Here is a 27,612-nt window from a genome sequence, read left to right as displayed (position 1 = left end):
TTTGTCATTCCGTTGGGAGTTGCCTTACAGGGAGGAAGCTGTCTACTCCTAGCTTAACGGCTGCTGCCCTGGCTCAGACTCAGCACTGACCACATTCACACTCAGCTCCAAATCGAAGGGAAAGTAGACACCTTGGGATTTAGCCTTGACAGCCAGAGGCTACAAACCTGTCCCAATGGCTGGGAGGCAAATGGATGAGTAATTTCGTTTTTCACACTCCTGTAAAACACTGGAAACCGATCTCTTGACATCATTTCCACCAATTACATGAATGATATTCTTGCACCTCAACAATCCACCTCCGGTGATTACATAATCACGTTTGCGCTGCTGAGCTGGGAAACACAGACAAAAAGATGCACAATTGGTATATGTTGAACCCATCATTTGTTTAGAAAGCAAAATGTGTAACTTGGCAAGCAAGCATTTTGTGAATTAAAAAAAAAAAATACTGAAATACTATCTTTGATGGAATGTTAGGACTTAACTCCACTTTTTAACTGTGAGATTACTTTTCACTTCTAAGTCTCTGTGGTTGGAATTCTTTAGTAAAATGTATAATTTAAAAATTACAGTGTTGTCTCCCGAATCCCAAGACTTTTCTCAGCCTCTCCACAACCTCCCACACAATTACAACTTAGGACCAAAAAAATGAATGCACCTTACCTTCCTGAGAACATTCCATTTCTACATTTTGTCCAGCACATTCCAAAATTGCTTTGGAGACCCCTACATGAGAAAATCAAGATGATAACAAACATGAGTAAAAAGCTACTACGGTATATTTGGATCAGAAATATTATCTAAATCCATTCTCCATCATCAAAGGAATCCTCTAATTCAGTATTGCTGATGACAAAGAAGAAAATTTCATAAAATAAACATTATTAATTATGGGAAACCCTGTTAACATAATTTAAAAGTTATTAATATTAACAAGCCAAAGTTACAAAAAACAGTTTGGCTATAGAAACCCCCCTTCAGAGTATCTACTGTTAACTATTGCACTCATCAAAATTTTACACATACCTGCTTTGAGATTAAATGAGTTTGATGTTGAATTTACAATCACATCTGCCTCTTCTTTGGTGATATCTCCAGAAGCCACCTGGAAGATGATAGGGCCAATCTTCATTTCATGCACACCTAAATTAGGGATAGAAATAGTCCCATAAAAACCTGAAAAGAAATGAAGTGAAGTCAATAACCCAGTCAGCCATAGCAAGAATGACTTAGGTCTCCTGCTCACATGTGGCCCTCTTGTATGTCTTCCCTCTCTCTCTCTTTCTGTGACCTCCAGTTTTTAACCTGGCCCTGCCCCTCAACCCCAGTGATGATCTGTTTAAGAAAAAATAATTAGAAAACAGAATCCATACCAAACATGAACTCTGGTGCTGGCCAAGGTGAAGTTAGCCCACTATAGCCTATCTCTCTTTGATTACAACTAAAAACAGGACAAATATAAAAAGCCACTAACCAAGAGCTTGAAAAGTTAAAATAACAGCAGACAGATTGAAGAAAGAAGCCTACACCTGCAGAAGAAATCTGCACAGGGCAGTGGTTTTCCATTTTGTTCTGTTTTAAAATTTTTCCTCTTTTCTCTCCCAGCTTTGACCCAAGGGTGGCCCTAGTCTCATAACATAATATTTAAAATGTCCAGTCTATATTCCTAAATTGCTTGTCATATAAAGAACCAGGAAAATTTGACCAACCCTTAAGGATAAAGAAAATCAACAGATGTCAATCCAGCCAGGCACGATGGCTCACGCCTGTAATCCCAGCAATTTGGGAGGTCGAGGTGGGAGGATCACTTGAGTCCAGGAGTTCGAGATCAGCCTGAAAATGTGGTGAAACCCCAACTCTACAAATAATACAAATATTAGCTGGGCATGGTGGCACACAACTGTAGTCCCAGCTACTTGGGAGGCTGAGGTAGAAGGATCACCTGAGCCCCCAGAGATTGAGGCTGCAGTGAGCTGAGATTGTACCACTGCACTCCAGCTTGGGTGACAGAGTGAGACCCTGTCTCAAAAACAAATAACAAAAAAAGATGTCAATCCCAACCAGGCACGATGGCTCACACCTGTAATCTCAGCACTTTGGGAGGCCAAGGCAGGCAGATCACTTGAGGGTCGGGGGTTCAAGACCAGCCTGGCCAACACGGTAAAACCCCACTCTACTAAAAAAAAATACAAAAATTAGCCAGGCATGGTGGCACACGCCTGTAATCCCAGCTATTTGGGAGGCTGAGTCAAGGGAATCACTTGAACCCAAGAGGAAGAGGTTGAAGCGAGCCAAGATTGCACCACTGCACTCCAGCATGGGCAACAGGGCAAGACTCCACCAAAAAAAAAAAAACAAAAAGATGTCAATCCCAAAGTGACCCAGATGGTGGAATTATAGAAGACTTTAAAGCATCTACTATAACTATGAGCCATGAGGCCAAAGTAAACACATTAGAATGGATGGAAATGATGTGGAATGAATGGAAAAATAGATGTCTCTGCAGAGAAACAGAAACTATTTTTTAAAATACCACAAGGAACTGGAGAAACAAGAACAAACTAAAACCTAACTTAGTGGAAGAAATAACAAAGATCAGAGCAGAACTAAATGAAATTAAAGCAAGCAAATAAAAAAGATGAAAATGAAACAAAAAGCTGGTTCTTTGAAAAGATAAAGAAAATTGATAGACTATCAGCAAGATTAACGAAGAAAAGAAGAGAGAAGATCCAAATAAGCTCAATTAGAAATGGAACTGGAGACATTACAACCTATACCACAGAAATACAAAAAGATCATTCAAGGCTGCTATGAACACCTTTACGTGCACAAACTAGAAAATCTAGAGGAAATGGATAAATTCTTGGAAACATACAACCCTCCTAGATCAGTTCAGACAGAAACAGAAACCCTGAACAGACCAATAACAAGCAGCAAGGTTGAATTAGTAATATAAAAAAATAGCCAAGAACAAAAAAGTCCCAGACCAGATGGATTCACAGCTGAATTCTACCAGACATTCAAAGTAGTAGTACCAATCCTATTGAAACTATTCCAAAACACAGAGAAAGAAGGAATCCTCCCTAAATCAGTCTATAAAGCCAGCATTACACTTATAACAAACCCAGGAAAGGCCACAACAAAAAAAGAAAACTACAGACCAGCATCCCTGATGAACACAGATGAAAAAATCTTTAACAAAACACGAGCTAACGGAATCCAACAGCACATCAAAAACAGAATACATTATGAACAAGTGGATTTCATCCCAGGGATGCAGGGATGGTTTAACATATGCAAGTCAATAAATGTGATACATCACATAAACAGAATTAAAAACAAAAACCATATAACCATCTCAATAATGCAGAAAAGGAATTTGATAAAATCCAACACCCCTTTATTATAAAAACCCTCAACAAAATAGGCATAAAAGGAACATACCTCAAAGTAGTAAAAGCCACATATGACAAACCCACAGCCAACATCATGTTGAATGGGGAAAAGTTGAAAGCATTACCCCTGGGAACTAGAACAAGACAAGGATGCCCACTTTCACCACTGCTATTCAACATAGTACTGGAAGTCCTTGCCAGAGCAATCAGACAAGACAAAGAAATAAAAGGCATCCAAATTGAAAAAGAGGAAGTCAAACTGTTGCTGTTTGCAGATAATAGGATCATATACTAGAAAACCCTAAATATTCATCCAAAAAGCTCCTAGATCTGATAAACAAATTCAGTAAAGTCTCAAGTTACAGAATCAATGTACACAAATTAGTAGCTCTGCTATACATCAACAATGACCAAGCTGAGAATCAATCAAAACACAATCCCTTATACAATAGCTGCAAACAAATGAATAAATAAAATACCTAGGAATATTTTAACCAAGAAGGTGAAAGATCTCTACAAGGAAAACTACAGAACACTGGTTAAAAAAATGACACATACAAATGGAAACACATTCCATGTTCATGGATGGGAATAATCAATATTATGAAAATGACCATTCTGCCCAAAGCAATCTACAGATTCAATGCAATTCTCATCCAAATACCAGCATCATTCTTCACAGAACTAGAAAAAAAAATCCTAAAATTCATATGGAATCAAAAATGAGCCCATACAGCCAAAGGAAGACTAAGCAAAAAGAACAAATCCGGAGGCATCACATAACCCAACTTCAAACTATATTACAAGGCAATAGTTACCAAAACAGCATGGTACTGTTATAAAAATAGGCATGTAGGCCAATGGAATATAAGGCCCAGAAATAAACCCAAATACTTAAAATCATCTTCAAGAAAGCATATAAAAATATAAATTGGGGAAAAGATACCGTATTCAATAAATAGTGCTGGGAAAACTGGCAAGCCACATGTAGAAGATGGAACTGAATCCCTATCTCTCACCTTCTATGAAAATCAACTCAAAATGGATCAAAGACTTACATCTAAGACCTAAAACTATAAAAATTCTAAAGGATAACATCGAAAAATCTCTTCTGGACACTTTGACTTAGGCAAAGAATTCATGACTAAGACCCCAAAAGCAAATGCAACTAAACCAAAAATTAAAAATAGGACCTAATTAAACCAAAAGGCTTCTGCACTGCAAAATAATCAACAGAGTAAACAGACAATCTACAGAGTCGGAGAAAATATTCGCAGACTATGCATCTGACAAAGGACTAGTATCCAGAATCTACAAGGAACTCAAACAAATCAGAAAAAAAAAAAAAATCAAAAAGTCAGCAAAGGATATGAGTAGACATTTCTCAAAAGAAGGTATGCAAACAGCCAACAAATATAAGAAAAAAATGCTCAACATCACTAACCATCAGAAAAATGCAAATTAAAACCACAGCGAGATGCTACCTTACTCCTGCAAGAATGGCCATAACTTAAAAGTCAAAAAACAATACATGCTGGCATGGATGTGGTAAAAAAGGGAACACTTTTACATTGCTGGGGGGAATGCAAATTATTACAACCACTATAGAAAACAGTATGGAGATTCCTGAAAGAACTAAAAGTAGAGCTACCATTCAATCCAGCAATCCCACTACTGGGTATCTATCCAAAGAAAAATAAGTCATTATATGAAAAGTTATACACACATACACAAATGTTTATAGCAGCACAATTTGCAGTTCAAAGATATGGAACCAATCTAAGTGCCCACCAACCAACGAGTGGATAAAGAAAATGTGCCATATATATATACGTATACACCATGGAATGACCTTCAGCCATAAAAAGTAATAAAATAATGTCTTTTGAAGCAACTTGGATGGAGCTGGAAGCTATTATTCTAAGTGAAGTAGCTCAGGAATGCAAAACCAAATATCCTGTGTTCTCACTTATACGTGAAAGCTAAGCTACAAGGATGCAAAGGCATAAGAATGATATAATGGACTTTGGGGACTCAAGGGGGAAGGTTGAGGGGAGTAAGGAATAAAAGACTACATACTGGGTAAAGTATAAGCTGCAGCAGGTGACAGATGCACTAAAATCTTGGAAATCACTACTAAAGAATGTAACCAAAAACTACTTGTACCACCAAAACTATTGAAATAATAATAATAATAAAGTTCAAACTTTAAAGAACTAAAAAATTTTAAAAAGAACCAAATAGACATTTTAGAAACCCTTGCCAGAGCAATCAGACTTAAACAATCAACTTAAACATACGTATCTAAAATAAAGCATTCATTGGATGGGTTCAATAGCATAGTAGAAAGAGAAAAGACTCAGTGAACTTGAAGGTAGGTCAAGATAAATTATCCAATCTGAAGAACAAGAGAGAAAAAAGATGAGGGGTCGTCATGGGGAGAACAGCTCCACAGAGACCTTGGAACTCTATCAAAAGGCTTAGCACCACAGTATTGGCAAACAGGAAGAGACAGGAAATAGATCAGTGCACAAAAAGGCATTTAAAGAGATTACAAAATTTTCCAAATTTGGTGAAAGACATACATTTTTATATTCAAGAAGCCTCGGTGAACCTCAAACAGGATAAACTCAAATACAGGCAACAACAAATTTGACAGAGGTGAAGCATTTAGTTAGTATTCTCTCTCTAATTTATCTATTTTGGAAAATACATGTCACATTCTCCTCAGCAAATAGTAGTCTTGTCATTATGTAAAACCCATTGTACAGATTATATAACTTGGCCTGCCTTCCCTTTTGCTTCAGATTATATAAACATGACCAGTGTCTTACATGCTCAGGTATATGAAAGATAACTTAGTATCATTTGTCACTCGATTTTTTTCATAAAAATCATCACTACTATCTTTTACCTGTCAATGAAAAGTTACTTAGCAACTAGAAATCACTTCTCAATTTAGAAGCTTTACTTAACCTTGTGTATCTTCAGGCTTTGGAATTTTGTCACTGACGAGATTTCCATTAGCCCTTCTGGCAAATTCATCTGAAAATGCCTGAAATATAAACATAGTTTTTTAATTATTACACTCCTCAGTAGTTGAATAAATTGGAATCATCAGGGCATTTGATCTTGTATGCATATACTCATATTTGGGAGATAACCATTCTCAAACAGTATTATTTCATTTCATTACAGATTTTGAAAGTTATGAAAACAATCCATATGATTTTGTTTCTATAAATGTGTCTTATGAAAGTATCAAAGATGTGGACGAAGACATAAATACAAGGATATTCATTACAGTGCTATTCAGAATAGAGAAAAAGTTAAAAATTCAACAGGGAAAAAGTTAAATGTTGGTGTATCCATATGTTGAAGCATTTAGTAGTCATTAATAATCATATTTTCAAATAATTTTTTATTTTTAAATAAACAAGATCTTGCTGTGCTTCCCAGGCTGGTGTGTCGCTCACAGTTCTCTGCAGCCTCGACCACCTGGGCTCAAGCAATTCTCCCACCTCAGTCTCCCAAGCAGCTGAGACTAAAGGCATATGCCACCATACGCAGCTAAATTTTTTGTTTTTTGTAGAAACAGGATCTCCCTATGTTGCTCAAGCTGGTCTTGAACTTCTGGCCTCAAGTGATCCTCCTGCCTCAGCCTCCCAAAGTGCTGGGATTAAAGGTGTGAGCCACCATCCCCAGCCTCAAAGAATATTTAATGAAATAGGAAATGAAAGAGAAGGATATTAAATAAAATAATACATAATCACAATCCCACTTTTATTTGTTTGTTTATTTATTTATTTATTTGAGAAGGAGTCTTGTTCTGTTGCCCAGGCTGGAGCGATCTTGGCTCACTGCAACCTCCACCTCCTGAATTCAAGTGATTCTCCTGCCTCAGCCTCCCAAGTAGCTGGGACTACAGGTTCATGCCACCATGCCCAGATAATTTTTGTATTTTTAGTAGAGATGGGGTTTTACCATGTGCGCCAGGCTGGTCTCGAACTCCTGACCTCAGGTGATCTGCCCACTTTGGCCTCCCAAAGTGTTGGGATTATAAGCATGAGCCACCACTCCAGGCCAATCCCACTTTTAAAAGTATATATGTAAAAAAGTAGGCTGATATAAAATCCAACTAAAGAATTTATGCATTTTGCATTGTTCAAGTTTCCTACAGTGAACAAGAATTACCGCAATAGTCAGTAAAAGCAAATAACTTGCCAATTGTAAAAACTATTGGTTTTTACACAAGGTCCCAAACACTTCCATTTTTAATTTCCTATTTGTACCAAAAGAAGACGGGCTAGAGAGTCAAGATTTTTGGAGCAAGTAGCTGGTGTATGTATTCTAGTGCTAATAGACCTGTGAATTTCTTCTTTTTTTTGGCCTGTTGTTGACCCTCCAAAATCATCATTTTCTTCCTCCTTGTTAACAAGCAACGGATATTTTTGTTGGGGAAAAAAAAGTAACATCTTGGCTAAAGACGAATGCAATAATGGAAGAAGGACCCAGAGAGACGGCAGAGCAAAGATCTCAGACTCACAGGCCTCCAGGGGTCAGGTAGGCATGGCATATGTGTAAAGGTGGAGTGATCTGACTATGCAGAACTAGGGACACCTATCACTCAGCCATAGAAAACTTTTCCTGTTCCAAGCAGGAAGCCATGTTTAATGTGCCAGAAGATTTGAAGTTTTAGGTAGTGGTGGATATTTAGAGTTTTATGTAAAACTTTTGATTTTTAAATGTTAGCAACTGATTGAAAAAAAAATTTTTAAATACTCTAAATAAAGCATGCCTAGAGGCCACATTCAAATCACAGGGCTGCTGCTTTGCAACCGCTGTGTCAGTCTCCACCTACAAACATCTCAGTAAGCTTTGCTGATTTTTTTGGTGAAAATGTAAACAAAGTTTAACTGTCTTTAAAAGTCTAAACAGAAAAAAGTGTACCAGCCACAAACAGAATTTCAAATGGCACTAAAGGTATCTGTAGAGACTAATTCTTTTTACAAAGTACTTGCAGAATACCCTGAGTCTTTAGGAAAGAAGATGAATGCTGAGGTTGCATGAAAAGGAGTGATATTTGAAGGTTCAGATCTATGTCACAGGACTCATGCTGGATTCAATCAGCCATTAATTCAAAAACAGCCGTGCGTGTTTCTCATTTAGTTCACTTTGTGTATCTAAATCTTAGCTCCAAAGTAATTGTGATTTACAGGAGGGAAAGTATATGGCTACTTGTCCTGTTCCATGATCCACATCACCTCACACAATGCAAGTCATAGGGAGATTATTTTAAAAGCAGAAGAGTAACTAATTATACAGGACAAGTAAATGGACCACATATTTTACTTAGGTCGTTTGGCTGCCTGATCAGAATTCAGGTTAGATTTACTTGTTTCCAGAGAACTTATAGGTAGTATCTAGCACCACAGTAAAATTAAGTATTACCTACAAATTCAGATGGTCCTATGATCCACAGATAACTCTTGGGTTACTGATTTTAATCTGTTTGATCAATTTTTGCAGTATCATGAAGCTTCTCAAACATTGAATGTCATCTACTTTATTTGATTAAGTAAAGACTTGGAGTGCAGGGATAATGGCTTAAATGCCTGTTGTGCTGCCAGAATGCTGAGTCCAGTGGCTCTCCCACAGCTGATGCTCAGTAAATGTGAGCTGAATGACGGACTCATGACTGATGATGGTTCTGGTGTTTCCGATTCCAACTCTCCTACTCACATGGGAATGTGCTAATCCATTCTAACCATACTATTCACTTGTATCCTATCCTGACATCTTCCTACTTAATTTATACTATGTATTAAAATTTCTATGTCCATATGGAGGGGAATCCTATAGTCAACTCCATTGTAATATGTGGGCCTTATTTGGAACCTGATTCAAACGCAAAGATGTAAAAACAAACCATTTATGAGAGAGTTGAAAATTTGAGAATTTATCTGATAATTGGTTAAATAAAGGAATTATTGTCCATTTATTTTAGGTTTGATACAGTCTTGTGTTTACGTTACTTCTTAAAAAAGAATTGTTATTGTTTAAAATAAATGTTGAATTGTTTATGGATAAAATGATATGTCTGGGATTTGCTTCAAAATAATATAGAAGGAAGGGAAATAAATGGAGCCAGAGACAAAACATATTGGCCATAGGTTGATAACTGTTAAAGTTCAGTAGGTACAAGGGACTTCATTATGCTATTCTGTCTACTTTTGGATATGTTTAAATTTTTCCTGAATAGGAAGTTAAATTTTTTCTACTTCTGTAGCTTATCTGAAAATTTGTCATGCTACAACTACTATACACTACTTCCTTACTTTCCTGTATGGGGAAATAAATGAAAAAAACATCCCATTAGACCAAAAAGACATTTGAAAAAACATTAGGTCTCAGTTGCCAAAATAATCAGAAGTGAGTGACACTGTACCTGAATATTTTCTTGATCACTTGGGTGCAGCAGAAAGTGAACCTCTTGTAAAGTTTTCAGCTGATTCTTCCTGCTAAATTTGAACACCTCCGAAATGATTAATTCAGCAAATATGGTTTTAGGAAATCCCAAGTTTCCTGTTCCTATTGCTGGAAATGCAATTGATTTTAAGGACAAGCTCTCAGTGATCTCCAAACATTTTCTGATTATGTCTTGCATGATCTGAAACACACAAAGCACATCCTTATACATCTTGTCTAGAAATGGAAGTTAGAACAAAAAGGATAAGAATTTAGCAACTTTGTGACCTCTAATACTCCTTTCAACAGTGATTAAGGACAATCACAAGAGGAAAGAAAAATACAGAAGGAGGCAAGGAAAAGGAAAAGAGAATGTAAGAGACTTAAACACATTCAACAATGAAGGAAAGAAGCAAAGCAACCACTGTTCTTTTCCTTCATTCTCTTCCATTCTTCACACCCTCCTCTGGCTTTCTTCACTAAGCAAGTCATAATATTATCGTCAGTAACCCTTCCCTGAGCTCCAATAATTATTGAGCACAATAATTCATTTATATTATTAACTAGTCTTCAAGAGAAGTCAGCTACAGCTGAAAGAAATGGCCACATGATGGAATCTGCCAAAAGCGTGATTATTATGGAAGAGAAACAGACAAGGCCCAATCTATGTCCTATCAATATGCTACTAAAAGGAGAGCCCAAAGGGCTACCCGACTTCCTGGAGAATTCAGAACCAGGCCCAACCTTGAGTGAAGATGTGCTACCATTTCTCCAATCCGGAGCTACCACATGAAGCACATAGCAACAGTCCAGATTCCAGCCGGTGGTTTGAAGCACTGTGCCCACGTTGACAGCCACCCCTTGTCCAGCTGTGTGCAATTCCTTCTGGAGCTCTGGTCCAGCTTTTTCCAAGAGGGCCTTAGAAAGAGGCCCCACATCAAGCATGAGATCCGAGGGAACAGAGTTGACAACAACATCACTCTTAAAGACAAAAACAAAAAATTGTTTCAAATTTTAACAAAAGGTATTCTCAATGATTACTCTATTTGAGTCACTGGGGTTGGCACAATGGAAGACAACTAAGATGATTAAGGTTTCAGTGATCGAAATATCATCCCAAGACAAAGGGTTACAAAATACTTATTTAAGTGACACTTAGGAACAAAAGAGGGCAGTCAAAAAGCAATCTATGAATGGTACAGGATCACTGGAGGAGTCCCGAGGAAAAAGCTTCCAGGGCTGTTCCCTGCCTCTCAGGGAATCCAGATGTCTTGAGGAAGGGTCTTGAGGAAATCAAGACCCGTCCTGCCCCTGAGAGGCAGGAAGTCCAGAGGAAGCTGTTTCAGTAACTAGTGAAGACACCATGGGTAATGTGGGGTTTGAGAAATGAGAAGTTTGAGCAGGTAGAGCAAGACAGGGACCAGCATGAACATAAATAAGCATGGTGGGCTATGAACTGCGAACAGATTAATTTGATTTGATAGAGAGCTTCTGCAGCAAAATGGCATACTCCAGACTAGAAATATTACCCTGGGGGTACACTCCGGCAGCCCACCTCTAGTGCCAAGACATCTGGACTCCCTGAGAGGCAGGGAACAGCCCTGGAAGCTTTTTCTTCAGTGAATGTGAGCAGGTTAATTAGGCTAGATTAGAGAGATCAAGAGAACAGAGGAGAGGGAATGTGCCCAAGTGATTTTCAAAGCTGCCCTGCCTGGGTCACTGATGAGTAATGCATAGCAGTTATGCAGCCATGGAAGCTACACATCTATGGGAGTGAAAGGAAAGCAAATATGACTTTTTTAAGAGAGAAGGTCTTGCTCTGTCACCCAGGCTGGAGGGCAGTGGCATGATCATAGTTCACTGCAGCCTCAAACTCCTAGGGTTCAAGTGATCCTCCCACCTCAGCATTCAGAGTAGTTAGGACTATGGGTATGAGCCACCATGCATAGCTGGGAAAGAATATCTTAATATTTGGTGTCAAAAGGGACAAGGAATGAAACGCATTCCCATTACTGATGTGTGTCAAAAGAGTTTTTATTTGATTTTTGTAAATGAGACACAAAATTATTTTTAACACTTTGAAATAGTGCAATGGTTAAGAGCCTGAACAAATTCCAATCTTGGCTCTAACATTTGCTAGCTGGGGGACATGGGCAAATTACTTAACCCCTTTAAGTCTTACTCCCTCATCTGTGAAGTGAAAAGAATAAAAATCCTAGAATATACCGCAGGGCAGTGAATGAGAAAATGCATGTCAAGAACAGCGCAGTGCTGGCTGGGCACGATGGCTCACGCCTCTAATCCCAGCACTTCGGGAGGCCAAGGCAGGTGAATCACCTGACGTCAGGAGTTTGAGATCAGCATGGCCAACAAGGAGAAACCCCATATTTACTAAAAATAGAAAAATTAGCCAGGTGTGGTGGTAGGTGCCTGTAGTCCCTGCTACTTGGGAGTCTGAGGCAGGAGAATTGCCTGAATCCAGGAGCCAGTGGTTGCTGTGAGTCAAGATTGTGCACTGCACTCCAGCCTGGGCAACACAGCAAGATTCTATCTCAAAAAAAACAGCACAAAGCTTGGCACATGGTAACAACCAATGTTAGCTATGGTTCTTGTAATTATTACTTAAGCATACTAGAAGTAAAAATCTGTTTTAAATCTTCCAGTTCAGCACTTTAAATTAAAACAAAATATTTTAACAAAGTAACAATTCAAACAAAAAAGAAAGATGGCACACAGAATAGAAGAAAGTATTTGCAAATCATATAACTGATAAGGAACTTATATCCAAACCACAGGAAAAATAATAAAAAGACAAGTAACCCAAATGAAAAGTAGAAAATATAAGCCAGTTATTTTGGCTCACACCTGTAATTCCAGCATTTTGGGAGGCCAAGGAGGGAGGAACACTTGAAGCCAGAAGTTCAAGGTTACAGCAAGACATGATCATGCCACTGCACTCCAGCCTGGGTGACTGAGCAAGACCCTGCCTCTAAAAATAATTAACTAACTAATTAAAGTGGGCATAGGAACTATATGGACGTTTCTCTAAAGAAGATATACACATTGTCAAAAAACATGTGAAAAGATGTTCAACATCATTAGTCATTATGGAAATTCAAATCAAAACCGCAGTGAGATGCGACTTCACACTCACTAGGATGGATATAATCAAAAAGAAGATAATAGCAAGTGTTAGGAAGTGGAGAAATTAGAACTGTCAATGTTGCTGACAGGAATGTAAAATGGTAAAGCTGCTTTAAGAAATGATCTAGCAGTTCCTCAAATGGTCAAACACAGAGTTACCACATAACCCAGCCATCCCATCCTACGTATATACCCAAGATAACTGAAAACATATGTTCATACAAAAGCCTGTATACAAATGTTCATAGCAGCATTATTCATGGAAGTCAAAGAGTAGAAACAATCTAAATGTTCATCAACTGAAGAATGGATAAATAAAATGTGGTCTACTCACACAATGGAGTATTTTTCAGCCCTAAAAAGGAAGCAGGTTCTGATACATGGTACAACATGAATGAACCTTGAAAACATTCTGCTAAGTAAAAGATGTCAGTCAGACAACCACGAATTGTGTGATTCCATTTACATAAAATTTCCAGAATAAGTGATATTATACAAACAGAAAGTAGATTAGTGGTTGCCTAGGGCTGGGGAGGTGGGTGGGTAGATAGAATGGGGAATGACTACCAATGGGCAAAGAGTTTCTTTCTGGAATGACAAGAATGTTCTAAAATTAGATTGTGATAATGATTGCATACCTCTGTGAATATACCAATAACCACTGAATCGCACACTGTAAATGGGTATGGTATGTGAATTATATCTCACTAAAGCTGTGTAAACAAGGAAGGTGATTGAGTATGACTGTTAAGCAATCTTCAGCTTTTCTCAAGATAGCTGTGATGTAGAAATATGCTAAAACAGCAAACATATTCAGGTTAATACAGTTTCAATTGTGTCACCTTTTATCACATTATATTGGACACTGGATTGATGATTAGACATACTTTGTTTGGTAAAATAATTCAAAGCAAAACATTTGGCAGGTTTATTAAATCTAGTTCATTTCACTTAATATCATGTAAAGCCTATATCCAACTGTATTTTGTTTAAAGATAATGAAGATAAGTAATACCCAGGGCTGATAATGTAGAACTTTGGTCTTGAACTTTGAATAAAACATGCAGGCTTGATGAAACTTTCATTGTATTGTGATGTTTGTTTTCTTTTACATATATTGTGCTAATTGATCTTCCTTTTAAAAAGTAGGGCAAAAAAGAGCCCAGCAGCATTAATGGGGGGCAGGAAGGGCATTCACCCAGCTCTGGGTCCCAGCCTCCCTCTGGCAGCCCCGAGCACATCCCCTCTGGGCCAGCAGAGGAAGGTTGAGGCTAATATCCACTGGAAGACACAACTATAGCCATGGTAGTTAAGACAGCATGGAGAAACGTTTCTATTGGTGGGTAAGTAAGTGCTGCCCTGCATCTGCCCCCAGTGCTCACACCATCTCCACCCCCACTCCCCTGCCAGGACTCCCCCAAATCCTCCAATTAAAGAAGTAATGCCTGGCACAGTAGGAGGCTTCGGAGCCTGGGCAGATTAGTTAGAGCCTGTGTTGTTAAATTCCATTTAAAAGGCCAGCATGGTGGCTCACGCCTGTCATCCCAACACTTTGGGAGGCCGAGGCAGGTGGATCACCTAAGGTCAGGAGTTCAACACCAGTCTGGCCAACATGGTGAAACCCTGTCTCTACCAAAAAAGTACAAAAATTAGCCAGGTGTGGTGGCACACACCTGTAGTCCCAGCTACTGGGGAGGCTGAGGTGGGAGAATCACTTGAACCTTGAAGGCAGAGGTTGCAGTGAGCCGAGATGGCGCCACTGCACTCCAGCCTGGGCAACAGAGCGAGACCCTGACTCAAAAATAAACAAACTAACAAACAAACATATCAGTCCCCCCACCCCCCACCATGCCCCTGCAGCCTACAAGAATTGTCCCCACATAATGCCTGGCACCTGAAACTTCCTCAGGTCCACTTTTACTTTCACTGGTGTTGAGCGCTGATGGCCCCTCAGACTCTGGCCCCAAGCTTACTCTTGCTCAACACCACTGACAAGACTCCTGTCCTCTGCATACCCTATGCTCTGATTGTTCTGTATCTTCTGTCAGTAAATATATTAGGAAATTAGCCTTAGATCTACCAAAACACAGCGGGTGTAAGGTACAGAGAACTGTCTAAATGGGTGGTATTATGGATTTTTATATCTACTGGAAATCTAGCAATCTGACCTCTATACACTTTCAGTTCTCACAAATAATTGACCAATCTCTATTAGCAAATGTTTTGGTAAGAAGCTCAATTACCTAAGGAAAACTGTTTCAAGGCAGGGGTAGAGGGCCTAGGATTCTCTCCCTTGATTCTCCCCTTGGTCCTTATCTTCCTTCAGCCCACCACCAGAGAGCCATCAACTAAGTAGATCACAGTGGCCTGGTGGTGTTCTGTAAAAACGACACTCACCTTAGCATTCTGCACACCTTCTTTCACCAACAGCATCTGCAGGCCTTCTGGGGACACCAGACTAGTATGTTTCCATGATGCTTTCCCAGGTCCTGCTGCTGCTGGCAAACTGGGCAGGGCAGCTGTGTCTGGCAGGGTGTTTTTAAATACAGTTTTCACAGCTTCTGCAAAGGCCTCAACAGTCTTCTCAGATACATCCACAAGGTAGATTTCTTTCAACGAGCATTTATCCTTCTTGTTTAGGAACTTTTTCTTGATGGCAGTAACAATGGTCTCTGCACATAGTTTTAAGGGAAAGCCAAAGACTCCAGAACTAATAGCTGGGATGGCTATGGATTGGTACTTGTATTTTTCAGCTAGACCAAGACTTCGTTGCACAGCTTTCGTTAATAGGTCTATACACGTCACAGTCTCATCTCTGTTCCAGCAGGGCCCCACTGCGTGGATCACATGGTGGTATGGCAACTTTCCAGCCTTGGAGATGGTGGCATTGCCTGGTAGGAGTTTGCCCTCTCTCTTCACTATCTGGTCACAGTCAGCCTGGAGCTCAGGGCCAGCTGCTTTTGAGAGTGCAGCAGCCAGGCCGCCATAATGCTTAAGGTCCTCATTGGCTGCATTCACCACCACATCGACAGGAAGCTGTACCAAGTCACCCTGCTGCACAATCAGCACGACACCAGGGGCCAAGTCCGTCCGAGAGAAGTACTTCTGCCCAGCAGGGCTGCCTCCCTCCTTTTCTTCATTCTGTTGTAGTTCAATGAAACAACCAAACAACCGTCTGACCTCACTTTGATAAAATCGTGCTTTCTCCTGGAAGAACTGCTTGGCTCCTGGCTTATCAATATGGACACTTTTAACACAGACTGAATCCCAGAGTTGCTTGACGATGTCCATTGCCTTCAGTACTTCGGTCTTTGAGCCAGTTAGCAAAATGCCTTTTTGTCTGTTCTCAGGATTGAAACCTACCTGCACATTTGCCCTCTTTATCTTTGGCCAGAATAGCTTCTTTTCTGCTCTTAAATAGTCAATAACTAAGGAAGGCTTTACTTCAATCAGTCTCTCTATTTTCATGTTTTGTTCAATGAAGTTATAAAGCAATTGATAGGTTTCATTTACTTCTTTTACCTGGCCTGTAATGATGACTTCAGCTGTGGTTTCTGAAACTAACTCATTGATGATTACACTGTTTGGGGAGAAATTTTGAGTGATCATTTTCCATTTCTTGACATGAAGAACTTCTTTGTTCTCAACTTCAATGCGTTTATAATTTAAGGCACTGAGCATGTGCTTTTCAGCTTCTAACAGGGCTTCAGAAGAACAGCTGGTTAAGAGAACAGTTGTACCCTCTAGCTCATAAAGTGCAAGAATTTTTTGTGCTATAAAAAGACACTTAGAGAATTCTTTATAGTTTACCTGTTGCAAAAACTGAAAAATCTCAGGAGAAACCACAATGTTTTTCTGAGCCATGGTGTACACCTTTTCCTGGATTTCACACTTTATTTTATACACATTTGCACTAGGTCCTTTCAAGCACAAGTGTTGAGTGAGTCCATCATAACAAATCTCTGTCTCTAGGCACTCTGTATGTAAATGGTCCAGTAGACCACTCTGACACAAAAGAAAATACTTGCCTGGAGAAATGATCATTTTTTCCTTCAGACTTTGCTCTTCCTTTTTAATTTTTTGAGTAGTGCTTTCTATTAACTCCTTGACTTGTACCTCAATGCTTTGGACATCCTCTGATTTCCCCGCTAAGATTACCATCTCCTTAAGAGCATCAAACTCAATCAAAATCCTGTCATCTTCTACATCATTTTTTACAGTGTCCCACACTGTTGGATCCACTTTAATTGGGGTGACTTTATATTTAGATCGGATGCTAGAGAGTGCTGTGGAAGTATATGCCTTCCAGGTCTTGATTCTTGGTCTTCCTTCATTGACTAAGGTGGCTGCTGGTCTGATGGTAACTTTACCACTGAGTTGGGACCACGTGAGCTCACAGTGACAACGCCTCATTTCATCGTTTATCTCCTCAATCAGGTGATTCTTTTTCTGTAAGAACTTCCATAAGGGAAGATCTATTGACTCTTCAAATGGTGCTGGAAGCTTGATCAGGGGCTTTTCCTTTCCATACAAGGCTGTGCCCAATGAGGCATAGTATGGGAACACAGAAAGTGGCATTTTATTGAAGTCCAGTTTTGTGGCCATGACGTTGTCCAACACTTAAAAGGAAAGAAGCAAAATAATGTAAGCCCAGGATGATATATGGCAAATGAAAACAAAACACAATTTTCTGATTTTAGAGAAAAAAAATCAAATGTTTGTCTAACACTTAAAAGGAAAGAAATAAAACAAAGTAAGACCAAGATGATATGTGGCAAGAACAAAATTTTTCCATTTTAGAGAAAAAAATTCTAATGTTGGTAGAATTTTGATGTTATGACATCTTAAAAAGCAAGACTACTCTCAAAGTGCTCAAATATAAATTGATATGTGTTAACAGTGCACAGGTATCCCTTATTGAATGGAATAATTACTTTCTAGGCAATATCCATCTATGCTGAAATCCTGTTAATTAAATTCTGTTTACTGTTTTCCTGATATTACTGGTATATATCATGTTAAGAAATACATGAGCTTGGTCATAAGCATGAGAATAATGTTTGCCCTAGTATAAAAAACATTTTGGTGCTCAAAGTGAAGCTCACCTCAGTTTTATGCTATTTGGTCTTCTTGTACAGTCCTACAATTTTAGGCTTCAAAGTTGACTTAGATAACATTAATACCTTGAAAAGGAGGAGCATCATAGCAAGTTATTATAGCTTACCACGTGTCACACACTATTCTGAGTGCTTTATATATATACAAGTAGGGATGATAATAATAACATCTCTACCTCAAATGGCATTATTATTATCATCTCTACTTACAAATGTTAAAACTGAGGCTAGGAAAGGTTAGATAACTTGGATAGGGCTACATAGACTGCAAATAACTCAGCTAAGGTGCAGTGTTTGTCTAACCCCAAAGCCCATCCTCTTACTCCTCCACCAAACCCACGTCATCATCACAGTCCTCTGTGAGCCCAGACCCACAGACTACAATTCAGTAAGACACACACCTCCTCCTGTCCCTGCTGCAATCTCCCTTTTCCACTTCACTGGAACAATCCCATGGGTGTGTTTGCATGTGTATGCATGCGCATGCTCTTCTCTTCAAGGTCCCTCCTCATTTTGTGTAAGTTATTAGGCAGGGCATCTGCAGAAAGGGAATCAGAATGTGCTCCAATAGCAACTTGGGTTGAAAGAACATCTTTTGTGGAAAGATGTTAAAAATAACTTTGCCTTGTATGTGATTGGGTCCTAAAGCTGCTATCACACACGATGGAAAGAAAGTGGCCTTCAGAGGCCCAAACATATAGCTTCAACTTCCCAAAATGGCCCTGTGGCAGCCCTGTGCCTGGGCAGTATTTATGATTACCAGGTAAGTAGTAATGTGAGCCCTACTTCACAGATAAGAACACAGAGGCTTAGGTGTGTTAAAGTAACTCTGCCAAGATTACAAAGCTAAAACGCACCAAAGCCAGCAATCAAACTCAGGTCTGTCTGACCCAAGAACCATCACAGATGTCACCTTAAAATGCCTTAAAGTCTCCAACCTGTTTTTCTTGTCTGTAAGGACAAAATTTATCTAACTGTGCAGGTTATTATTAATGGGATTGTGGGATACCGTAGAAGAAAAAAATAGCAAAAGATCTTAGGGACACAGGTGTTCAATGAGAATTCTCTTCCTTAAGGAATAAATCAGATTTTGTGAAGTTGAACAAATAATTGCAAAGTGCCTGTTTTCTTCCTCTCAAGAAATCTACATAAAACACAATATTGTGCAATACATTCTTTTTTAAATGAAGCTCTATCTCTTACTGGCAACCCACTGTGAATGGTGAAATATCCTATAAGAAAAATTAATGTTATAGGTGAACAGGAGATTTGGAAAAAGGAGAGAAGTTAAGGGTATATGTTATGGAACCAGAATACCCACATTCAAATCCTGGCTCTGTCACTCACTAGCTGTGTAATCTTGGGCAAGTTCTCGGGTCTTTCTGTGCTTCAGTTTCCTCATGTGTAAAACAGGGATTATAACAAGAAGATGTCCATAAGACTGAATGTACTTGGTAACACACTGCAAAGCTATGCAAATGTAAGTTATAATTATAAGAAGGAGAAGCTAAACTGGGTGCAGTGACCATGTCTATAATCCCAGCATGTTAGGAGGCAAAGGAGGGAGTGTTGCTCGAGCCTAGGAGTTCAAGACCAGCCTGGGCAACATGTGAAACCCCATCTCTACTAAAAATAAAAACATTAGCTGGGTGTGGTGGCATGCACCTGTAGTTCCAGCTACTCTGGAGGCTGAGGTGGGAGGATCACCTGAGCCTGGGGAGACTGAGGCTGCAGTGAGCCATGATCATGCCACTGCACTCCAGCCTAAGCGACAGTGAGACCCTGTCTCAAACTAAATAAATAAGAAAATGAAAATTAAAAAAAATAAAAAGAAAGAGAAGCTAGAGAACAAAAAAGAAAGTCAGTATATCACAGATTGTGGAGGACAGAGAATTAGTGAGCTTGGAGGAGGAGGTGTGGCCAACGAAGTCAGATGGTGCAAAGAGATCAGGGAGAAAGGGAACCTTTGAGAGTACATGAATAGCTCTGGCATAAAATAAACCTTAATTAAATAGTACTTAATTAACATTAGTTGTGTATGCGCAGAAGAGCCCTTCTGAGGACAAACCCAACAGCCCCATGCTCTCAAGATGTTTGAAAGCCCTGCAACTGAACTCTCACCACAAACTGGGAGGTTAATTTCTAGGGTAGAGTACTTTATGTACCCCTCTCTCTCCCTGGGCCCAAGACCAGGCAGCGGGAGATCTGAATATGTGACAGAAGCTCCTCTTTGTCCCTTTGCCCAAGGAGTAGTAAGTCTTTCATTCCATTTTAGTTCAAACCATACTTTCTTTCACCCAGTTTTCCCAACTCATAAAAACTGAGTTAGGAAAAGGAAGGCTCCTTCAAGTACCCTGTTGAAACAATTTCTCTCAAGTGGGTGGCATACCACATTATCCTGTGTCATGCCCCACTCTGATTAATCCCAGGCACAATTTTCCTTCTTTTCCTAGGAAGTCTGCCTCGCTAATTCCTACTGCTCAGCCTTGACCTCTGAACACAAGTGGAACCTCCAAGCTTACCTCGCATATACCTCAGAGAACTGGCAGTCTATATCACAAAACACTCAGAAGTGTTTCTCTAAGGTTCAGCTGGACATAGTTTTCACAGGGTCACTCCAAACAATAGTCCAGCAGGTATCCACTGGTCATGTGAAACCACCCCATCTATTTTTGAATGATGATACAATAGGTGGAAGAAGTAGTGGCACTTTATAGGAACTCTATGAGTTGCTGAGTATTTCTTTACCTAACCTTGTTGAAATTGATTTGAGAGTTTCTATCAAGTGTGTGGCTAAAAAACAGATTATCTCCTCTTTAATATATTATTTCAAAGGTCCCAAGGATATATTTTTCAGCCCATCATAGGTAGAGATTCATGAAAGAATCTCCTTATATCTTTCAAAAACTTGATGTTACTTCTCTAAAGTTTGGATCACTGGCCTTATTAAGCATCATATCCCAAATAAGCAGGATTATTTATTCAATTTCCAACAAAATATATAAATAAACAAATAAAACACATCAGAACTAGATTGATAACTGTTAAGCTCTGCTAAAAATGGCCTAGATTATGCCAAGAATGACAGGGTAATAAATATTACCTTTTCTGTCAAAAAATTCAATCAGAGCTGAACTCTCTTCAGGAAAATATTCAACATTGGCAACTCTTCCCCCTCCATTAAAGGGATTTTCAAAGAAAAGTTGTAAACTGTAGTCATCAGCACCAGGTGGCAGGTTTTCAACCCTGATTATTTTTGTTCCTTCCAGAATTCTTGGAGAAAGTTGAAGGTGTTTAATTAAATGGTGCTTGGTACAATCATCAACAAATCTTACAATATCTAAAAACCAAAAAAAAAGGAAGAAAATCAGTAAATTATGGTTGTATCTTTATGTTGTATAGAAAAAAATGTCTGGCTATTGAGATAAAAGGAAGAGCTAAGCACTCTATTTTTAGACACAAGATTTTAATACCTATGTGAGAATTTACATACCTCAAACACCCAGTCTCTGAGCAACACACACATGAATGTCTTACCTGGATTACTGCCACGGAGCTGTGTTCCCACTTCCTGCCCCAGCCCTCACCAACCCTCCTGAGGGCTTCCCTACAAATCTCATTTCACTCCTTTCTCAAGCCCTTCCATGGATCCCCATTAACTGCAGGAAAGAGTGTTGACACTCCTCAGCCAGGTGTACAATGTCCTTGGCAATGTGATTCGAAACTAATTTCCAAGCATCACCTTTGGTTATTCCCTGCCATTCATTTTATTTTCCATGTTGCCATAAAAACTAGTCATTATTATTGTAAACCCCCTTCTCCTTTAAAGGGTCTTTCTGTATACAGTTTCCTGCATCTGGAATGCTCTCCAATTTTTTATCTTGGTCCTATTCATCCTTCAGGACTGAACTCAATTGTCTCTTTAATAATAAGTATTGGCCAGGCGTGGTGGCTCATGCCTGTAATCTGAGCACTCTGGGAAGCCGAGGCAGGTGGATCACCTGAGGTAAGGAGTTCAAGACCAGCCTGGCCAACATAGTAAAAATCCATCTCTACTAAAAATACAAAAATTAGCCGTGCATGGTTGCATGCACCTGTAGTCCCAGCTACTCAGAAAGTTGAGGCAGGAGAATCACTTGAACCGGGGAGGCAAAGACTGCAGTGAGCTGAGATCATACCAATGCACTGCACTCCAGGCTGGGTGACAGAGCGAGACTCTGATAATAATAATAATCAGTATTGATGGTGGACCCATGATGTGCCAGGCACTGTGCTAGGATCTGAGGACACAGAAATAAATATAACAAGTCCTTGCCAGTGCATCATCTGTGAGGGAGCAAGTCTTAAGAGCAAATAAATTGCCTATTGTGGGATCAAATGAGATGGGAAGACTCATACTAGGAATCACACAAAGATTCCCTGAGTAAGTGGCTCTGATCTGGGTTTTGAATGATGAAGAGGGCTTTACCAGATGGATAGGGAAAGGGCTATGTCAGGCAGACAGTGTATATTCTGGACATTATCAAGTGGTATTACTGGAATATGAACTTCACAGAAGCAAGACCAAGCCACCTTGTTTGGGTCCCTTTCCTCCCATTTCCCGCAGCTTTTTGTTCACAGCTTAGAGAGACAGCTTCTTCTCTTGGACTTTTCTTATTCATTTACATATGGGCTTCCTCCCTGATCCCGGGCTATGAGTTTCTCGAGAGCAGAAACCTGGTTATCCATCTCTGTAACCCACAGAGAGTTATTCATCTCTGTACCCACAAGTGTTCAAGATTCTGGTCAATGAACATAAGCAAGTCCATTTAGTTTTTCCTTTGTAAGATATGGTAATAAATTTGAAATAAGAGTAGCTCCCTTTGAGTCCTTACTGTGTCTCAGGTACTATGTTAAGTTGTTGATTTTTTTTTTTTTTTTCTGACAGGGGGTCTCACTCTGTAACTCAGGCTGGAGTGCAGTGACATGATCTTGGCTCACTGCAACCTCCGCTTCCCAGCCTCAAGTGATCCTTCCACCTCAGCCTCCTGAATAGCTGTGAGGACAGGTGTGCACTACTACACCTGGCTTACTTTTGTATTTTTTGTAGAGTCGGAGTTTCGCCGTGTTGCCCAGGCTGCTCTCAAATTCCTAGACTCAGACAATCCACCCACCTTGGCCTCCCTAAGTGCTGGAATTACAGGCATGAGCTACTACACCTGGCCCTATGTTAAGTACTTTTCAAACATTATCTCATTCAATCATTACAAAAGCTATAATATTAGGTAGTTATTATTGTCCCCATTTTATAGACAAGGAAAGTGAGGCATAATAACTTGGCCAAAGAGAGCATAATAACTTGGCCAAACTCATATAACTAGTTAAATGGCAGAGCTGGAATTTTGACTCCATGACCTGTGCTCTTAACCACTCCACTGCCATGGCCATGGAATAGTAAAGGCTTGGAATTGGAAAATGTACTTGTAATGGGTGGTGACAGCTCTCTTCCCAGTCTGAGAGATTGTCTACAGATTCCTGATAATTATCTTAAAGAGCACTCATTTTCTGCATCACACACACTTACCCATACCTACATGTGTGAATGGCCATGAAAGCGCTAGGAAATATCTGGTAAAGTGGTAAGAAGACAGGCTGTAGAGGTAAGCTGCCAGGATTCAAACCCAGTTTGTCCACACATTCGCACCTTTGTGTTTTGTCTCCCCAACTGCAACATGGGGAACAATAACAGTAATCTCATAAGGTTTTGGAGAGGACAAATAAATTAATACACGTAAAGAGGCTGGCATAGTACCTGGCTTACAGTAAGCACTCTATGAGTGCGTATTACCATTACCTTCCAGGAGGTCCAGTTTGGCAATACAGATAAATATTTACTTCACCCAGTGAGATAGCACATGTGAAAAAGCCGAATCCTTTACTTGGAATCACTTGGACTTTTAGATTTCTATTTTGCTGTGTTCATGATATCTCTCTCTCTCTCTCTCTCTCTCTCTCTCTCTCTCTCTCTCTCACACACACACACACACACACACACACACACACACACACACACACATTTGGGCACTCCTGCAATAAAGTTAATTCTATTACAAATACCAGAATTTGGTTTCAAAATGAATACGCTTCCCTTCAAAATATATTAACTTGGAGACCTATATTACCTATATTAACTTGGAGACATCTCTTAGTAGCTACTAGAAAGAGTCAAACTTTCAGAGATGTCTCACTAAGAGTCATCTCATGTCCCATGATGTGGTACAAAGAAGACAGGCAGAGGAAGCGTCACTTCATCTTACCTATGTGCTTCTGAAAGGTAACGACAGCAACATCAAAATCTCTTATTACTTCCACTTGAAAATCACCGTTAAAGAGGCCACTTATGTTCTCCACTAACAAGGTTAACATCATGTCAGTCACATTTGGCTTGAGGTTTTCAAATACCACCAAAGAGGAAATATTTTCACATTCCTTTGTGACATCTTCCATTTTGTCTGATCCACCATCGAGAGAGAGTTTTGCATCCAGTTCTTCTGACACATCTGATTTTAGGAAGACGAAAGAGGTACAAGATGTTACAGTTATGTACCACGGTCTTAGTAAAGAAAGCATCACAAGACACTGCCCTCTTTCCTTGCCAATCTCTTGGCTAACTCGCAGAAAAATAGATCTTGGATGGCTTTTTGCTTTATTTAAATAAAAATAGCATGTAACATATAATTGCCTGTTATTAAAGTTCACTTTTTAAAATGTTCATGTTGACAAAATAGGTCTTTATTGTCAAGATTATAGGCATTATAGGGCTAAAAAGATTTTCATTGATTGTTGGTGGGTATATATTTAACCTTTGTGGAAATGAATTTTTTAAATCTGTCCAAATTAGTGATAAGAAAAAATATTCACATTACTTAGCTAAGAAACAGTCATTTTATAGAATGATTTACATTATAAGACTATTTTCATATGTGAATTTATATTAAAATTATACATAATTGAAGTTTAATCTTATTACACCCTTTTCTGTCTGGCCTTTTTGAGGAGCCTAACTTGTCCTTCTTAGCACTTGATACCTATTTCTAGCATAGCACCACACTAAAATTATTGAACTAAGCTTCTCAAAAGCAAGTCACATGTTTATTCATCTTTGTATTGCTGGCATATGGTATATAATTGAGCCCCGGTAAGTATTTCCAGAATTGGGGATTTACTGCTTCAGTCACTGGAGGAAAGAAAGAATATCTGATGATGCTCAAACATGGGTGTCACCTAACACATTATACTCTGAAAAATAGTTAAGTTCCCATCACAGAAGCAAAAAAAGGATCTCTACAGCGAATGGCTAAGGAATACACACAGAAGGTGAAATGGCTGTTGCATACAAAGGCCACTGAATGGCAATCACCCCAGCTGGCTCATTCCTCTCCACTGTTAACCATAAAAGTGAGTTACACATATACCCAAGGACAGTCTCACTGTATGCTTGTCCACTGAAGCATGGTGTATTCAATATGATCTTTAGGCATTCTGTGAATAACTATTCAATAGGGGCTCTTATCGTGTTCAAGACCCTGGATGTAAGTAGAGCTGAGAATATAAAAAACATTACAGTAGATAACAAATTTATGGATTTTCTAATGGAGGTTTATGAGAAAAATGACATGTGTAAATGTTTGCAGTGGCAGCATAAAATGCTCTGTGTTCACCAAATCCATTTTGTTTACTTCCTGGGCAATATTTCTCAAGTTTCCTGGGGTTCAGTTTCAACAGTAACGTCCCTGCAGTCAATGGAACATGGGTGGAATTGAATTCCACCTTCAGGCCTGGCAAATATAAATCTCCTTAATATGAAACCCCATTCTCCCTTGCAGTGACCTTGGAAACCACATACTGAAGATAATGGTGTCAAAGGGTGCAAGGAGACTGGGTCCCTGAATGACCACATGAAGTGGCTGACACTCCCGCTGCCACCCCAGCTGCCAACTACACTGAACTGTGATGCAAAGGAGAAACAAACTTGTGTTGTGGCCAGGCGCGGTGGCACATGCCTGTAATCCCAGCACTTTGGAAGACCGAGGCAGGCAGATCACTTGAGGTCAGGAGTTCGAGACCAGCCTGGCCAACACCGTGAAACCCCATCTCTACTAAAAATACAAAAATTAGCTGGGCGTGGTGGCACGCGCCTCTAATCCCAGCTACTCAGGAGGCTGAGGCAGGAGAATCGCTTGAACCCAGGAGGCAGAGGTTGCAGTGAACTGAGATTGCGCCACTGCATTCCAGCCTGGGCAATTGCATCTCAAAATAATAATAATAATAATAATAATAAATAAGTAAATAAATAAACTTGTGTTGTATCAGGTTACTGATTTGGGAGGTTGTTTGTTATAACAATTAGACCACCCTGTTGTGTGCTGGCTATCATTCCACCACACACAGTCATGCTAAATTAAAAAATAGCTTAAGAATAAAATAGCTACATAAATTAGCACAGAGCCAAGTATGACAAATCAGAATGCCTGCTGGGTTAGGGAGGAGGCTAAATGTGTTTAACCCCTGCTGCCACTCTTAGCCATGTGACTTTGGCCATGTCTCTTAATCCTAAAATGAGGGTATAGGACTAAGAGAACTGGGCAGAAAGAATCTTTCCAGCAATATAGTTTTATAAACCTATCAATATTAGGCACTTCACCACAACAAAGGCTTGGTTAATTGACAAAAAAAGAGCATCAACAATCAAGCCAAGAGTCCCAGAAAGAGATAAAAGGACTGCGCTGACATGGAAAGACAAGATGAGAGGAGGAAGTTCAGCAGATCTTGAAGGGTATGTGGAATTGGGTAGAGAAAAGTGGGGTAGTGGGAACTGTGAGCAACAGAAGCACAGGCAGGGTGCTGCAATTGCATTAGACAATTCAGAAAACAGTGATTTGACTGCTGTGGCTCAGAAGGAGCACATTTGTGCAGAATGAAAGAAATGAGGCCAGAAAACCGGACTAGATCCAGAAGGTGGTCTGGACTTTATCTCCCAGCTTGTGGTAAGGTTGAGTCATGGAAGGTTTCCATGAACAGAACGGCAGGCTATTTAGCAATAGTGCAAAGGGCTGGTCAGGTTTAAGGAGAAGGGTGGCAGACACAGACTGAGCAAGCAAGGAGCTCCTGCCATGCCAAAACTGTGAGGTAAAAAAGGAAGGGCCTGTGGTGAAAAAAAGGATGGATAAGGAAAACTTAAAAGAAAATGAGGCTGGGCATAGTGGCTCATGCCTGTAATCTCAGCACTCTGGGAGGCCAATGCGGGAGGGTCACTTGAGGCCAGGAGTTCAAGACCAGCTTGGGTAACATAGTGAGACCATGTCACTACAAAAATTTTTTTTAATTGGCCAGGCATGGTAGTGGGTGTTATAATAGCCCCAGCTACTTAGGAGGTTGTGGTAGGAGGATTGCTTGAGCTGGGGAGGTCGAGGCTGCAGTGAGCCAAAACAGCCTGAGCAACAGAG

At 39.7% G+C, this 27,612-nt stretch overlaps 1 protein-coding gene across 8 annotated transcripts in view; it reads right to left on the bottom strand.

Moving 5' to 3' along the window:
• Positions 1-27,612, bottom strand: part of PARP14 (poly(ADP-ribose) polymerase family member 14) — a 95,939-nt gene that overhangs the window by 57,757 nt on the left and 10,570 nt on the right. For 6 of the 8 annotated variants that reach the window (XM_037731228.1, XM_037731229.1, XM_017508192.2 and 3 more), the window contains 9 exons: positions 24,424-24,666; positions 21,231-21,467; positions 15,408-17,629; positions 10,611-10,847; positions 9,847-10,068; positions 6,375-6,453; positions 1,030-1,179; positions 667-729; positions 168-335 (listed from right to left, as the gene is read on the bottom strand). In XM_037731228.1, the coding sequence (XP_037587156.1) occupies positions 168-335; positions 667-729; positions 1,030-1,179; positions 6,375-6,453; positions 9,847-10,068; positions 10,611-10,847; positions 15,408-17,629; positions 21,231-21,467; positions 24,424-24,613 (3,568 nt within the window). In that variant the 5' untranslated portion in view covers positions 24,614-24,666. Of the gene's footprint in view, positions 1-167; positions 336-666; positions 730-1,029; positions 1,180-6,374; positions 6,454-9,846; positions 10,069-10,610; positions 10,848-15,407; positions 17,630-18,528; positions 18,647-21,230; positions 21,468-24,423; positions 24,667-27,612 lie in introns of those variants that run through there. The other 2 variants (XM_017508189.2, XM_037731230.1) reach the window with 2 other exon arrangements.

Source organism: Cebus imitator, unplaced genomic scaffold, assembly GCF_001604975.1.
Source record: "Cebus imitator isolate Cc_AM_T3 unplaced genomic scaffold, Cebus_imitator-1.0 Scaffold387, whole genome shotgun sequence".
Taxonomy (NCBI): Eukaryota; Metazoa; Chordata; class Mammalia; order Primates; family Cebidae; genus Cebus; species Cebus imitator.
Note: the sequence above shows the minus strand (reverse complement) of the source record. Positions and strands in the feature narration are given on the sequence as shown.